Raw genomic sequence first — 12851 nt, 5'->3', positions numbered from 1 at the left:
GCAAAGGGGTTGGTGGGGTTGCGACAGTTCAGACTATGGAGCATTCCACTCTTATTACTTTGTCTTATGTTGTTTGTACTCTGTATACTCATAGTCAACTGATTTCCTTTAATGGTTGCTCATTTTAATTTGGAAAATTCTACACCCTCACCAGGAACAGCTGGTATATTCTTACAGGCACATGGAATACTGGGGTTAATCTCTTAGATTCACCTAGGAGTTCGGATTGGTAGCTTTTTAATAAAAAGAAAAAGAGAAAAATTGGTTGTGACCTTTTCTAATCTGACATGAGGATTCTGAACATTTTTCTTGGCCTTGGGCAGGGCTGAAACAAACTCTCCATGGCATGAGTGTATCTGTCTCTGTGGCAATATTTTACAATCTATCTGTCTGCTGAGACTGGATAGTCAGTGTGTGGTGGCACAAACCCATTGCAAATATGGAAGTTGAAACATAATACTAGTGGTAAAGAAGTGAAGCACCAATTTTGCAGTATTGCCTGTTAAACAAGAGGCCCTAATAAGGCTGCTCTCCTGCATGAGCTTTTTTCCTTTACGGTTTCTGTTGGTTTTGAAGAGAGATCCTGTGATCTGCATGCTGCTCACTTTCAAGCGAAGAAGCATAAAAGGAGGTGAGAAGTGACTGCCATCTGTCATTGGGTCAATATGATCATTCCAAAGGGATGTGACTTATTGGGGTCTGTCCCTGCCATACAAAATGCCTTGTAGGACCCCAAATATGAGAGTGTATATAAAATTAACAGCATAAGCAATCCCACTTCTTAGATACAATGGATACACTTCCTTGTTCTTTTGACCAATCACTTGTTGCCCTGTACATTCTCTGGATGAGAGAATGCTATGTTCACTCTGTTCCTGAGCAGTCAGTAGTTATGGAAGTAGCCACTAGGTGTGTAGATCTCTTCCGGCTCTATTATCAAAGAGAACTTCAAGTAGGGATCACTAATGAGAAGATATGGAGTGGTCATATAGTTGGATTTGTTCGACACTGGGAACTGAATAACTTGGAGATGGTGCAACAGATCCATGCTTTGTGCCATCTCAGTTACCTTAAAATGTTAATTTTTGAGACAGTTGCACAGATTAGAAATGGTCCTATGATGCTGTTTCACCCAATCAGAATGTAAAGCACAAACTCGGTATTTACTAAATGGCAATATCTACAGGTCATTGTCTGAGCCAACAAGGCTGACTCAATCTTATGTCCCTCTTGGGTATTGTTTGATTTTTTTCACTCTCAGATTTTCACCTGTACCTCAGATACTCATTTTGTTTATTTTTAAAAATGGTGGGAGTCTTCTGCTGTATGACTTTGGCCTTTACAGGTCAGTGTCCATTAGCATAGACTTCAAAGCGTAAAGCGCTAGCGTCTATTCCAGGATGTATCTGAGCACAAGAGACACGTTGTATCACATAAACTTGGGTAAAAGAGGCTTCTTTTTGGCTCCTTAGAAATCATGAGCCTGTTGGAAAATACAAGGCGCTTGTTTAGTTTTGCAGGGTGTTGTTCTTTGCCTGTTAAATAGTTTTGAGTTAAATGATTCAATTTCTTTTTATTCTGTTTCCATCCAAGTTATTTTTACAATAACCGCAGTATGGCAGTAGGGAGTTTTTTAGATATTCCTGGCAATGTTTAGCTGGTACTCCTAACTGGCACCACTCGGGTACATACACTTACCCCATAAAATGGGGAGGATGCTTACCCTGGGGGTATTTGCTCATTTGGTTCCTTAATTACATACCTACTATCTAGCCATTACATCTGGGAATCTTATTGGAAGCTCTTCATTGGCCACACAGCATCTGAGTCTGCAGTGCCAGCTCACTGAAACGGTGGACTTAGCCTGAGCGTTGACTAGCAGGTGATATATATTTTTTGTGTGTGTATGGTCTCTGCTGGAGGCAGGTTTTGAGTTCCAACACATCGTGTGTCCTTCCATGTCTTAAAGAAACGTTTCCTTGTGTTCCATTTAGGAATCAAAAACAACAAATGAAAAGTCCAGAGGTAAAAGTCCCAAGCCTGCAGAATCCTCTTCTCAGTCGTCCAAGCATCCTTTCCAGTTGGCCAATATTTATGAATATTATGATGCAGGGAACCACTGGTGCAAAGACTGCAATACCATCTGTGGGACCATGTTTGACTTTTTTACACACATGCACAATAAGAAACACAGACAGGTATGTGTCAAGCCTCCTTCATTAAGTAGATTTCATGTTATAAGGAATTACACACTGAAGTATCAGTCACAAAATTATCCTTTGCAAGAGAGCCTAAAGTGATATTGAACTCAAGAGCAATTGCCTAATGTAATTTGCTTAATGTAAAGCTTCAGCAGTTTGTGTAACTTGTTTATGAGCGTAAATGGGGCTTTTGTATCTAGTTCAGTAGGGCACCAGTTTTTAAAATTTGCATTTCAAACACCACCTACTTGTTGATTTGATTTATCTGTTACCTTTTCACAGGTTATTTTCTTTATAACAAATCACAAGGAGGGAAGGGGAAAGGGAATAGAACATAGTTCGTGTACATATTTGTATTCTGATTTTGGTTCTCACTGTATTAAAGTGATGTAAAAAGAAAAAACAAGAAGGGTGTATTTGACTTGTTAGTGTAATGAATGAGCTTGTATGCCTCTGTCACTATGCAAATAGACCCTGGATCCTTACAACAGACCTTGGGCTTCGAAGACCCAGAGTGAGGCCAAACAAGACTTCGTAAAACGCATTGATAAGATAACGGTTCCCGCCAAAGGTAACTTTACTTCCTTTTCTCCTACATATGATCTTGATCTGCCCTCCAGCAGGTTCCAGCTGCTCTGGGAGAGGAAGTCCAATGGTTTTGATTGTGGTTCTAGATAGTGTGTAAAACCTTGCTATGTATGGGAGGAGTATGGTAACCATTCCAAGTTAGGTGGGAATGTTTCATTACCTGATTATCAAGTTTAAAAGAGCATGGAGTGAGATTGTAGGGAAACATAAGCTGTTTTTAACATTTGACTTTTGTGGTGGTTGCTTCTTCTAAGCGTTAGGTGGTTTGTTTCCTTCTCTCCAGACGTTCTAAGATCTGCTGCTGAAACAGTGGGAGTAAGAAAAAGGTTGTAAAATTTAGTGTTTTGGGGGACTTTAGTATTTTAGCTGCTCTGAAGCCTGTAACTTTCCTTTATATATTTGCTTTGGTCCTGGGAATTGCCCCTGAGAGGCCTCTGATGTAAACTTGTTGGGTTCAAGTGACAGAGACCAGAGGAAAGGATTTATAGTGAATTGGGAAGGTATAATGTTTGGATCAAAAAATACTACTGCACACAAGTGATGTACTTAACAGTCCTGCTAGGAATTGATTTACTGACTTGTGTATAATCTTCTCAATCTGGTGTGTTGGATAATGGCACTGGAGGAAGGATCTGCTGTATGTTAGGTTACAGTAGGTGGTTTCCTGTGGGCACAAAGACCCAATGAATTAAGCTTTATTGAGAAAGTTGCCTTTTTTCCCCAGGCATGCATTGTGGATTTTCAGTGCTTTCCTTTAGAAGGCTTTGTAGTTTTAGGTGGTGATTAGTATTTGAGTGGACTTCGTGTTGGAGATGAGAAAGCAGACAAAAAGCACAAGCACTAGCAGTTTAATATTTTAAGAAATAGTAGTGGATGAGGGAAAGAATTGAAAATAATTCTCCCAGCCATGATGCTGAAGATAGATGTGTTAAATCTAAGGAGTATTCCCGATAGTGCAAGTTCCCATACTGGAAGTGTAAAGAATAGTTTGTCCAATTCCAGGAGCATGAATAGGAACATTGCTGGAGGTTCTACATCACTGGTACCTGTCATGGATTTTTTTTTTTGGCTTTTATTAAAGGTTAGGCATTTTCTTCTGTTTTATTTCTATATTTTCTTTTGCCTTTTCAGGCTCTGAGTTTCTGATTCCCATCACTGGATATTATTGCCAGCTCTGTCATGAATTTTTTGGAGATCAAATCTCAGGAGAGCAACATGTGAAAAGTCATCCCCACAATGAGAAATACAAGGTTGGTACCTGGGGTACTGGCAGTGAGCCATTCCTTGGTTAGCTTCTGATTCTCTCTGTTCCTTCCCTTTGAAATAATACTTGCCTCATGGTTGAGTAGTGTGACCATTTACGACTGAACAAATTAAACACACTAAGAGCAAGAAATAGAATTTACTAGCTTATATAGAGGCTCGTTCATCTGTGTGGTATTGAAGTCAGGCTTTAATCCCAGTGCTGACTTTCAAACATTTCCGTAGAATATAGGATTTAATTTTAATGTTTTCTTAGCATTGAGTTGCAGAATTCTGGGCGTGAAACCCCTATTTCCTGTTTCTTGGCAGGAAGAAGATCTCTCTTCTCCTAATAGTGTTGAACTGGCAAATCTAACAAGTCAGAACCGTTCCAGAGCAAAGTTTTATTTCTTTAGTAACAGCTGCTGAGATTGTGCCATTTCTTTTCACAGAAACATGTGGATGAGAATCCACTTTATGAAGAGAGGAGAAACCTGGACCGTCAAGCTGGGTTGGCTGTGGTCCTGGAAACAGAGCGCAGGCGGCAGAATGAGATGAAAAGGAAACTGGGAGAAAAGCAAAAAGAGGAGAAAGATGAGAAGAAGGCAAAAGTGGCAAAAAAAGAAGAAACAAAGAGCACTCCAGAGCTGGGAGAAGGGGTTAGTGAAACCAGTAGTACTCAGGGCAAAATGGATACTGCTGGACGGAAACTTGGTATTAAGCTTAAATTGAAGAAGGAAGAGAAGAAGGAAGAGAAGAAGGAAGAGAAGAAGGAAGAGAAGAAGGAAGAGAAGAAGGAAGAGAAGAAGGAAGAGAAGAAGGAAGAGAAGAAGGAAGAGAAGAAAGAGGACTCAAAAAAGGAATCGCCAACTCAATCTTCCTTTGGAAAGTTCAGCTGGAAAAAGAATGAGAGAGAGGATAAAAATCCAGGAGCAGTTGCAGCTCCCCCAAAGGAGGAGAGTGTTGAAGGAAGTAAAGATAAGGAGGAGGGCAAGTCTCAATCTGGGAAACCCCATGCTAAGCCCATTGAAATTAAGCTCTCTGGGAAGACCGTTATACCACACACTAGCCCCTGGACGCCAGTCGCTTCCACTTCAACACAAGCAAAAATTCGACCCAATCTGCCAGTCCCTACCATGATTTTCAGGAAGTCTGCAACTGCAACAGTAAGCAAGCCAGCACCTTTAAACACTTTTTTGTCTATAAAATCCTCTGGTGCCACCACCAAACCACTACCCGTGGTGAAAGAATCCAATGCAGATGTTCTGCTGCCTCCAGATATAATCTCAAAAGCATTTGGGGGAGAGGAGGTAATTTTGAAAGGGACACAGGAAGATATGAAAGTGCCAGAGAAGAATGAATCCTCTGAGAAGCCACCTCCCCCTCCACCCTCAATTCCACCCCCAGCTAAACAGGCAGCAGTCATCCTAGCAGATGAAGTGGCGCCAGGGGTATCTGAGAGTGACCAGGAAATGCTGGCAATGCCAGTGCGCCCCCCTCCACCACCACCTTCTACTGCTTTTAGTGACCAGGCTAAAAAAATAGAGAAACGGAACTCTTGTCTGGCCACAGCAAATGCTAAAGACCTCTATGATATATTCTACAGTAGTGGTGGAAAGAATTCATCTGACAGCAAACTTGCAAGTTCCCCAGTTCCAAATGGAGAAAACTTTAACATAGCAAAAACAGAGAGAAGCATAGATATGCCAGCAAACTCTAAACCAAGTGGCAGTCCATCTTCCATGAAAGAAACTTTCCAAAATATAGCTACTTACTCAGAGGTTAGTCAGGTCTACTCAGATGAGGGGGCCTCAGAACCTGAGAAAATAGAAGTCCAGGAGACTTCAACACCCTATACAGAAAAGAGCACTGAAATCCCAAACAGAGTTCAGGGGGAGGTGAGCTATGAATCCCAAAATGTTCTTGCATCAGATTTTCAGGCTAAATCCAAAGAGGAGGAAATCGCGCAGTCTAAAGATCAAGCAGCAGGTGCTTCAGTTCCCTGGGAGAATGAGTTAGAAATGGAAACTATTGATCAGGCAGAAATTAGTAAGAAACTGCCAGAGCCTCAGATACCAGAAATGTCAGTCACACAATTGTCAGAAATTAAAACCGTCACCCATATCCAGAAATCTATAGAAATGAGAGACATGGGTAGAACAAGTGGAGAACAAGAGGTCTGCCAGGAATCCCAAGATCCACAAATAATTGAGGTCCAAGGGAAAACCAGAGAGGAGAAGAGAGACAGTACTGTGGATGCCAAAGCAGATATATCTAATGCTTCTGAAAAAGATATAGAGATGGAAGACTCAGAGTTAACAGGAGCTCAGTTTGAACTTAGTCTCAGGCACCCAGAGAATCAGTTACCTGAAAGATGCAATGAAATCCACAAGGTGGGAGATCCCAGTTTAACAGAGGAAAAATTAAGTGATGACAGCCATAAAACTAATACAGAAATTGACAGCCCAGAGTTGCCATATGTTCAGGGTGAATTGGTTCCTGAACAACTAGACACATCAAATAAAGTCAGTGAGGAAAAAGTTTCAGTAGCGATAATGATAGAACATAATGCTTCCTTACGAGGTATAAAACTGGAAAATGTAGTCTTGGAAAGGTCTCAGTCAGCAGTCATTGATGAAGCCCTCCAGACTTCAGAGATCCAAAATAGGGTTTCAGAATTGACAGCAAAATGCCCAAGTGAATTGGACTCCTCTCAAACTAGTAATAAAAACAAACAGGTCATCTTGGTTAGTTCTCAGTCACAAAGTAGTCAGGAACTACTATATACTCAAACAGTAGATAATCCAGAAATAAACAATGGTTCTAATGAAGTCAGTGTCCCTGTCACGTGTCTCACCAATGTAGAAATGAAAAATAGCATATTAGTGGTACAAGAAGAGCTCAGGCATGAACATTCAAGCTGTGCGACGTTAGACATCCACCACCAGGAACAGGATGTCACAGAGCTAGTCAGCACCTGCACTGCAAACACTGTTGAACCCAATTCCAGCCTAGAATTAATGTATGATGTTGAAAATAATACATTGAGGGGCCCTGAATCAGATATAAAGTTAGGGAATTTTACTGCAGAGAAAGATGCATTAGAAATAGGAGGTGTTGACTTTTCTAGTGCTCAGTCTGATATGGTTCAAGAGCCACTAGATGCTCTACCAGCAGACTTCAGTGTGGGTCATCTTGGAGGAGGGACCCTTACCCACACAGAAATAAACCAAGAGGTCTTAAGTACCTCAGCAGCTAATGACTTTGACCTTAACACCACTTACTCAGAATTTAGCTTTGAACAATCAGAAACTCTCACGCTAAATTTTAATATGGAAAATGAGAAAGATTCCTTAAAGCCAGAAGATGTGAAACCTAGTGACACTCCCATCCTGAAAGCAGAGTTGGAGTTAGAAAGCATTGATTTCAGTTTGGGGGACATTGAAGTGGAACGTGAACATCTTGGTATCCTAACAGCAGGAATTCTAAATGAGGATACTGAAGATCTCCCCAAATTAGAAACCATTGCATCCATCGGGCTGGAGCCCAGCAAAACCAGTGAACTGAGCATTGAGCATCCAGTGGATGAACCAGAAATTATTGATTTTGTTGCATTAACTTCTGGTGATCAAGAAGACAAATTTTGCACCCTGATCTCTGAAACAGCTGTCCCACACCTTGAGTCACGCTTATCAAATAGTGACACTGCCGAAGTGGGCATGCCTGTTCTAGAAATACAGGGCATTCCTCCAATCTCTGAGATCCTTCTGCAAGTGGAGGAGAGCAAAGACAGCACAGCAGACATTGCTGAAATGCCATCTTTGAGCTGTGATGGAGACAGTGTGGAAAACCAGGCTTCTGGCTGCATTGAAACTGTCCTCCCAGAGCTCAAGGAAACACCTGCAAAGGAGAGTGGCTCAGGGGACAATGGATTGTGCATTGTTCAGAGCAAGACAAAAACTGCTGACGGTAGTTTGGAAACTAACAAGCTAGTTTCAGTAACTGCTGAAAGCTCAGCAGAGAGCCCAGTGGGTTGAAATGGACCCAGCCAGTCTCAATATTTGAGGAGCCAGTGCTGGGACTTTGTTATGTATATTCTTTGTTTCAGTTTAATATGGGAGTATTTTGCATCCTGCAGTAGATACTGACTAAAGCTTACACTTGTTTTACCAAAAACCAGACACACACTTTATTCTGTACATACTGAATTGTGTAAAATGCTTTTCTTGTGAAATTTCACCAATTTCTTTTCTGTACTCTGCCATTAAAATGGAATCTCATAATGTGTGATTTGGTTGTTTTTGTTTATTTTTTGTCTTTTATTCTTTACCATTTTTGGATGGTTTCCAGTTCACACGTTTCCATCAGTAACATTCCATGACTAGTCTGTGAGACAAGCTCAAGAAAACCCATTCAGAACTTAAGGAAACGGACACTCTTGCAGAAGAATTGAAACTAAAAGTTTATTTCAGATGTAATGCATGATTTTGATTGCTCCCATTGTTTGAAATGCAGAAAGTGTGAATAGAGTTGACTTTGTTTCATGTCCTGTGGTTTGTAATTACTGTTGTATTACACCTGTACTTAAATGGTCTCATACTGTATTGTATAAACACATGTGGATACCACCTCACTAAGCAAGGGAGAAAATCTGTCAACTCACTTTTGAAGAAGAAGACTAATCGGTAAGGCTCCGTGGCCTGACACCTGGACCAGACATTTTGAGGTCACTTACATGATTTGAAATGGCCTTTCTTTCATTGTATTGTGATCCAGTAACTATTTGTGTTAAATCATTTAGCAGCTGCCCTGCTCTGAAGAACCAGAAGATCTGAACCCTGGTCTCAGGAATTGGACTCGCTCGGTGTGCCACAGCCGCATACATGCCCACCCTGAATGGTCCCTGAGCCATTAAACCTGTAGTGTGATGGTTTTCATTTGTACAGTTTGTCAAAGATTAAAGCGTTAAAATGTTTGCTTGCATAAATCTAACATTTTTTTATTTGTTAAATCATTTAAAATAAACTTATGGTAATCAAAAATATATTTTTTCTAAATATTCATTGTTTTATTTCAAACAAGTATTTCATTTTAACCATCTTCAGGTGATGAGAGACACTAATATGACCGCAGTAGAGAAGTAACATCTCCACCATTAAGCCTGACCAGTAAAGGCTTGATCTAATTCCCATTGAAATCAGCAGAAAGGCTCCAATTGACTTCAGTGGGAAATTGATCAAGTTCTGAATTATGCAAGGTTAGCAGAAAGGAGCAGCAACTTACCATTTCATATTTCTTGTTTTACTCCACGCCAGCCTGTAACTCTTTATTCTTAAAGGTGGACTTACAAAGGTAAAAACGGACTGGTGCCCTTTTTGCTTTTTAAAAAAATGCGTGTAAAAGCATGAATTTTTTTCAAAAGTTTTTGCTTTATTTTTATGTGAGAAATTTAGGTCCCATCTAGGCTGAAAAACTGGAGAGCTAGTGTAAATGGTGACATCACAAGAAAGCAGCAAGATAATGAAAATTAAGCTGTTAGGGGAAAGGATTTTTAGTTAAACTGCCTAAAACTATTTTTTATTGACACTTAAGCGTTTACCATTTTGAATACAGGAAGCCTTTGTGAGTCATCACCCTCTCCTCTTCAATTAAAATGTTATATCTGTTGTAATTGCTTATCTTCCACTTCCCAAAATGCCTCCCAACACAAAACCAAAGAAGACAATATTATGCATTCCTGCTATTATTAAAACACAAGCTGGGGCAGGGGGAGAGAGATTGTTCAAGTCGTCTTCATACATCATAGAGGTACCCTTTCAAAGTTGTGTTTGGGTTTTGTTTGAGTTCTATGCTCTTGTCTTGGGATTCAGTCTCCCTTCTGTATTAGCTTCTGTTCCTCCAATGATACGTTCTCTGAATGCAACTGATTGCAAATGTCAGTAGATGTTGTTTTTCCTCCTTTCTTTGTATCAGTTTCTTCAGAGAAGTATCCTACTCCCTGGTATCTTTTTTGAAATCTCCAGTGAGAAGGAGAAATCCATTTTCTTGCCAGCTTTGTATGGCGTTCAGAGTTTGTCGGCAGGTGAGGGGGAGGATTAGCTTCAGAATATTAATGGTGACTTTGAACATAGTGAGGGTGAAGTTTACTCTCCACTTTTCTGGGGGCTTAGTCTTCACCTTTCTGGGTCAAAAACACTGTGCATTGGAATTCAGTGGCACTTTTTGGTTACTGCCCTAGTCCAGAGGTTTTCAAAGCCTGTCATCATATGGATGACTAATGTATGAGAATTTAATGAACAGTTTCCCACTCCATACATCTCCATTCTGCACCACAATATCCCTGTTGCAAGTAGTGTACTTGGTGAATTAGTAAATGCCAAATTACATTTTTTTGAGAAGAAATAATTTGAATCCTGTCTTCCTTTTTTTCTTTTCATTTCCTCTTTCTCCAGCTGCTTCTACAGGCATCAGTGTTCTGTAGTGAGGAGCTTATTTACCCGTAGAAGACACTGTAAATGAGCAGCTAGCACAAGCTGAAAGCAAGAACCCTTTGCAAGCCATAATTTGAGAACTGCTGCCACAATATTTTTCTCCACATGTTGAAACCTGATTTAAATTACATGTGAAATGATTTTTTTTCTTACTGTACTCCTTAGCAAATATTCATCCCAGAGTGTGGTACAACTGACCGTCTTTGTTCAGTATGCCTAGATTGGAATAGCAGGATGTTAGGATTGAGATGTACTGACAGACATTGGGATAGGTAGCAGTGGGAGAGCAGGAGCTGCTCAAGAGTAGGATGAGGGTATATTTGCGGATATGTGGAGGGCGGCAGGGAGTTTGTATGGGTCCCTTCACTTTTGTAAAATGGCATAAGTTTTGTTTTTGCTGTGGTTTACAGATAAATACATTTAATGGGTTATCTACTGTACTGATCCCTGCTGCTTGTAGATCTCTAGTCCTCTGACTTGGAAGCCCTAAGTCCTAGGCTGACTTTGGATTCTTGACTCAAGAGTTTCAGGAGGAGGGTTGAGTTTGAGAGGTGTTTTGTTTGTGTATGGTGGGTGAGTGGTGCCATACTTGGTTACCTCTCCTCCCTGAGATGGCTGTCTGAACATTTTATGTGAAGTAGGAAGTTGCTTTTCATTTCATCTTATAAAGTTGTTGGTTCTATTCATCTGCTGATAAGGTGGAATAAGTAAAGCGCTCTGGAGCATGAATAATATTGAATACGCAAAAAAAAACCTTTCAGGCACAAGCTTCTTGTAAATTCAAAGAGCAATGTTTGAATGGTACAAGAAGCTGCATGTTTCATTGTACTATACTGGAGTGCAGCAGAAATGAAGAGCCCTTGCTGTAGTGAATTTAGATCAAGTTTACTGCAAGATACATGGGGCCTTACTAAGCTGCAATGTAACAAGGAAATTCCTTGTGAAAGCTGCTGGCCTTCTTCTTAACACTTATCAATGAGCCTAGTATTGGACATCTGTAACATCTAACAATGCATGTGGAAAGAGGTAACCCCTTTCAAATAATCTGAAATTACTTGGATTATTTTTGTTAAATTAAGTTTGACTTTCTTGATATAACACAATACAAGAGGACAAACCAGTACAGTTCTTCTAAGGATAAATCTTGTCTCTAACTTGTTGCAATTCTTCGAAATGGTTAACTAAATAATGACAAAAAATTTTATTTAAACTTTAAAAAAGCTTTTGAAAAAATGCCTGTCAGCCATCTTCAGACGTGAATTCTTCCTGACCACATTTGTGTTTAAGGGATAAAGGTAGGCAGCAGAGAGCTGAGATGTAAGGTTTTGGTATAGATTAAAAAGTAGTTAAGGGTTAGGCAAAAAGAGGGAATAACTGTCTGGTTTTCAGCATGGAAAGGGCTTAAAGGAAACCTACAGATAAGTTCTAGGATTGGTGTTTAATATATTAAATATTTGGAAATTAAGGGTGAATAGAGAGGTGGCAAAATATGCCAGTGAGGTACTAGTTAGGTTCCTCAAGCCTAAGGAGTGTTGAGGAACTTCAGAAGTACCAATCAAAGCCAGACAATGTGGCAACCCATGAAATTCCATGTAGACCAGTGCAACATAAGGCATGTTAAAAGAAACAATTTAAACTTCTCATATACACTGATGAGTTCTGAATTAGTGGTAACCTCACAAAAAAGATCTAGGTATTGTATTTTAGCAAATATGTACACTTAGCACATCATAAATAATTTAGTGTTTTGCCCGGGGGAGAGAAAAGGCAAAAGAAAAGCATGGACTAGGTACTTGTCCAGCACTTAGAGTACTTGGAGTAGGTACTTGTCCAGCACTGCTGCAACAATGTTTTCATCTTGAGGCCAAACATATTCCAAAAAGGTGAAGGCTAAAACTAGTACTCTGAGGCAGAATCTTTGTAGTGTGCCACCCTCTTTGCACTACTCAGATAGCACAAAGGCAGCAGAAACCACCCATGAGAACCCAGCAGCCCCAGAGATGACACAGCTCCTTTCTGGGCCTCATGTTGCATTCCAGCTATCTCCAGCTGACTGATCCATTGTGGCTTATAGCTGGCGCAAGTTAGAGCCGCCCTCAAGCTGCTGTAACCTGCACTAGAGCTGCAGCACAGACTCCAGAAGCCATATTTGGTGATTGGTTCAGTCCCCGCTTCCTCCCCTCTCTCCTCAGCTTCCTGGTGCTTTTGTGGGGGATGGGTGCTGTCCTTTGCTAGGCACTCCCCTAGGCTCAGTTAGAGCTCCTCTACTGCTCTTGGAGGTCCAGTAGTCATCAGGGAAACAGGTAATGGAGCAGCCAGATTTATTTTC

At 40.5% G+C, this 12851-nt stretch overlaps 1 protein-coding gene across 1 annotated transcript in view; it reads left to right on the top strand.

Annotated features, from left to right (window-relative positions):
• ZNF318 (zinc finger protein 318) overlaps positions 1–11872 on the top strand; it is a 36175-nt gene extending 24303 nt beyond the window's left edge. The window contains exons 7-10 of the mRNA XM_073338440.1: positions 1995–2198; positions 2673–2772; positions 3921–4039; positions 4484–11872. Coding sequence (XP_073194541.1) covers positions 1995–2198; positions 2673–2772; positions 3921–4039; positions 4484–8068 — 4008 coding nt within the window. The 3' untranslated portion in view covers positions 8069–11872. The remainder of the gene's footprint in view (positions 1–1994; positions 2199–2672; positions 2773–3920; positions 4040–4483) is intronic.
• The last annotated feature ends 979 nt before the right edge of the window (positions 11873–12851 follow it).

The sequence above is a fragment of the Lepidochelys kempii genome, chromosome 3 (genome assembly GCF_965140265.1).
Source record: "Lepidochelys kempii isolate rLepKem1 chromosome 3, rLepKem1.hap2, whole genome shotgun sequence".
Lineage (NCBI taxonomy): Eukaryota > Metazoa > Chordata > Testudines > Cheloniidae > Lepidochelys > Lepidochelys kempii.
The sequence above is the reverse complement of the archived record's forward strand: the minus strand, read 5'-3'. Positions and strand labels throughout refer to the sequence as shown.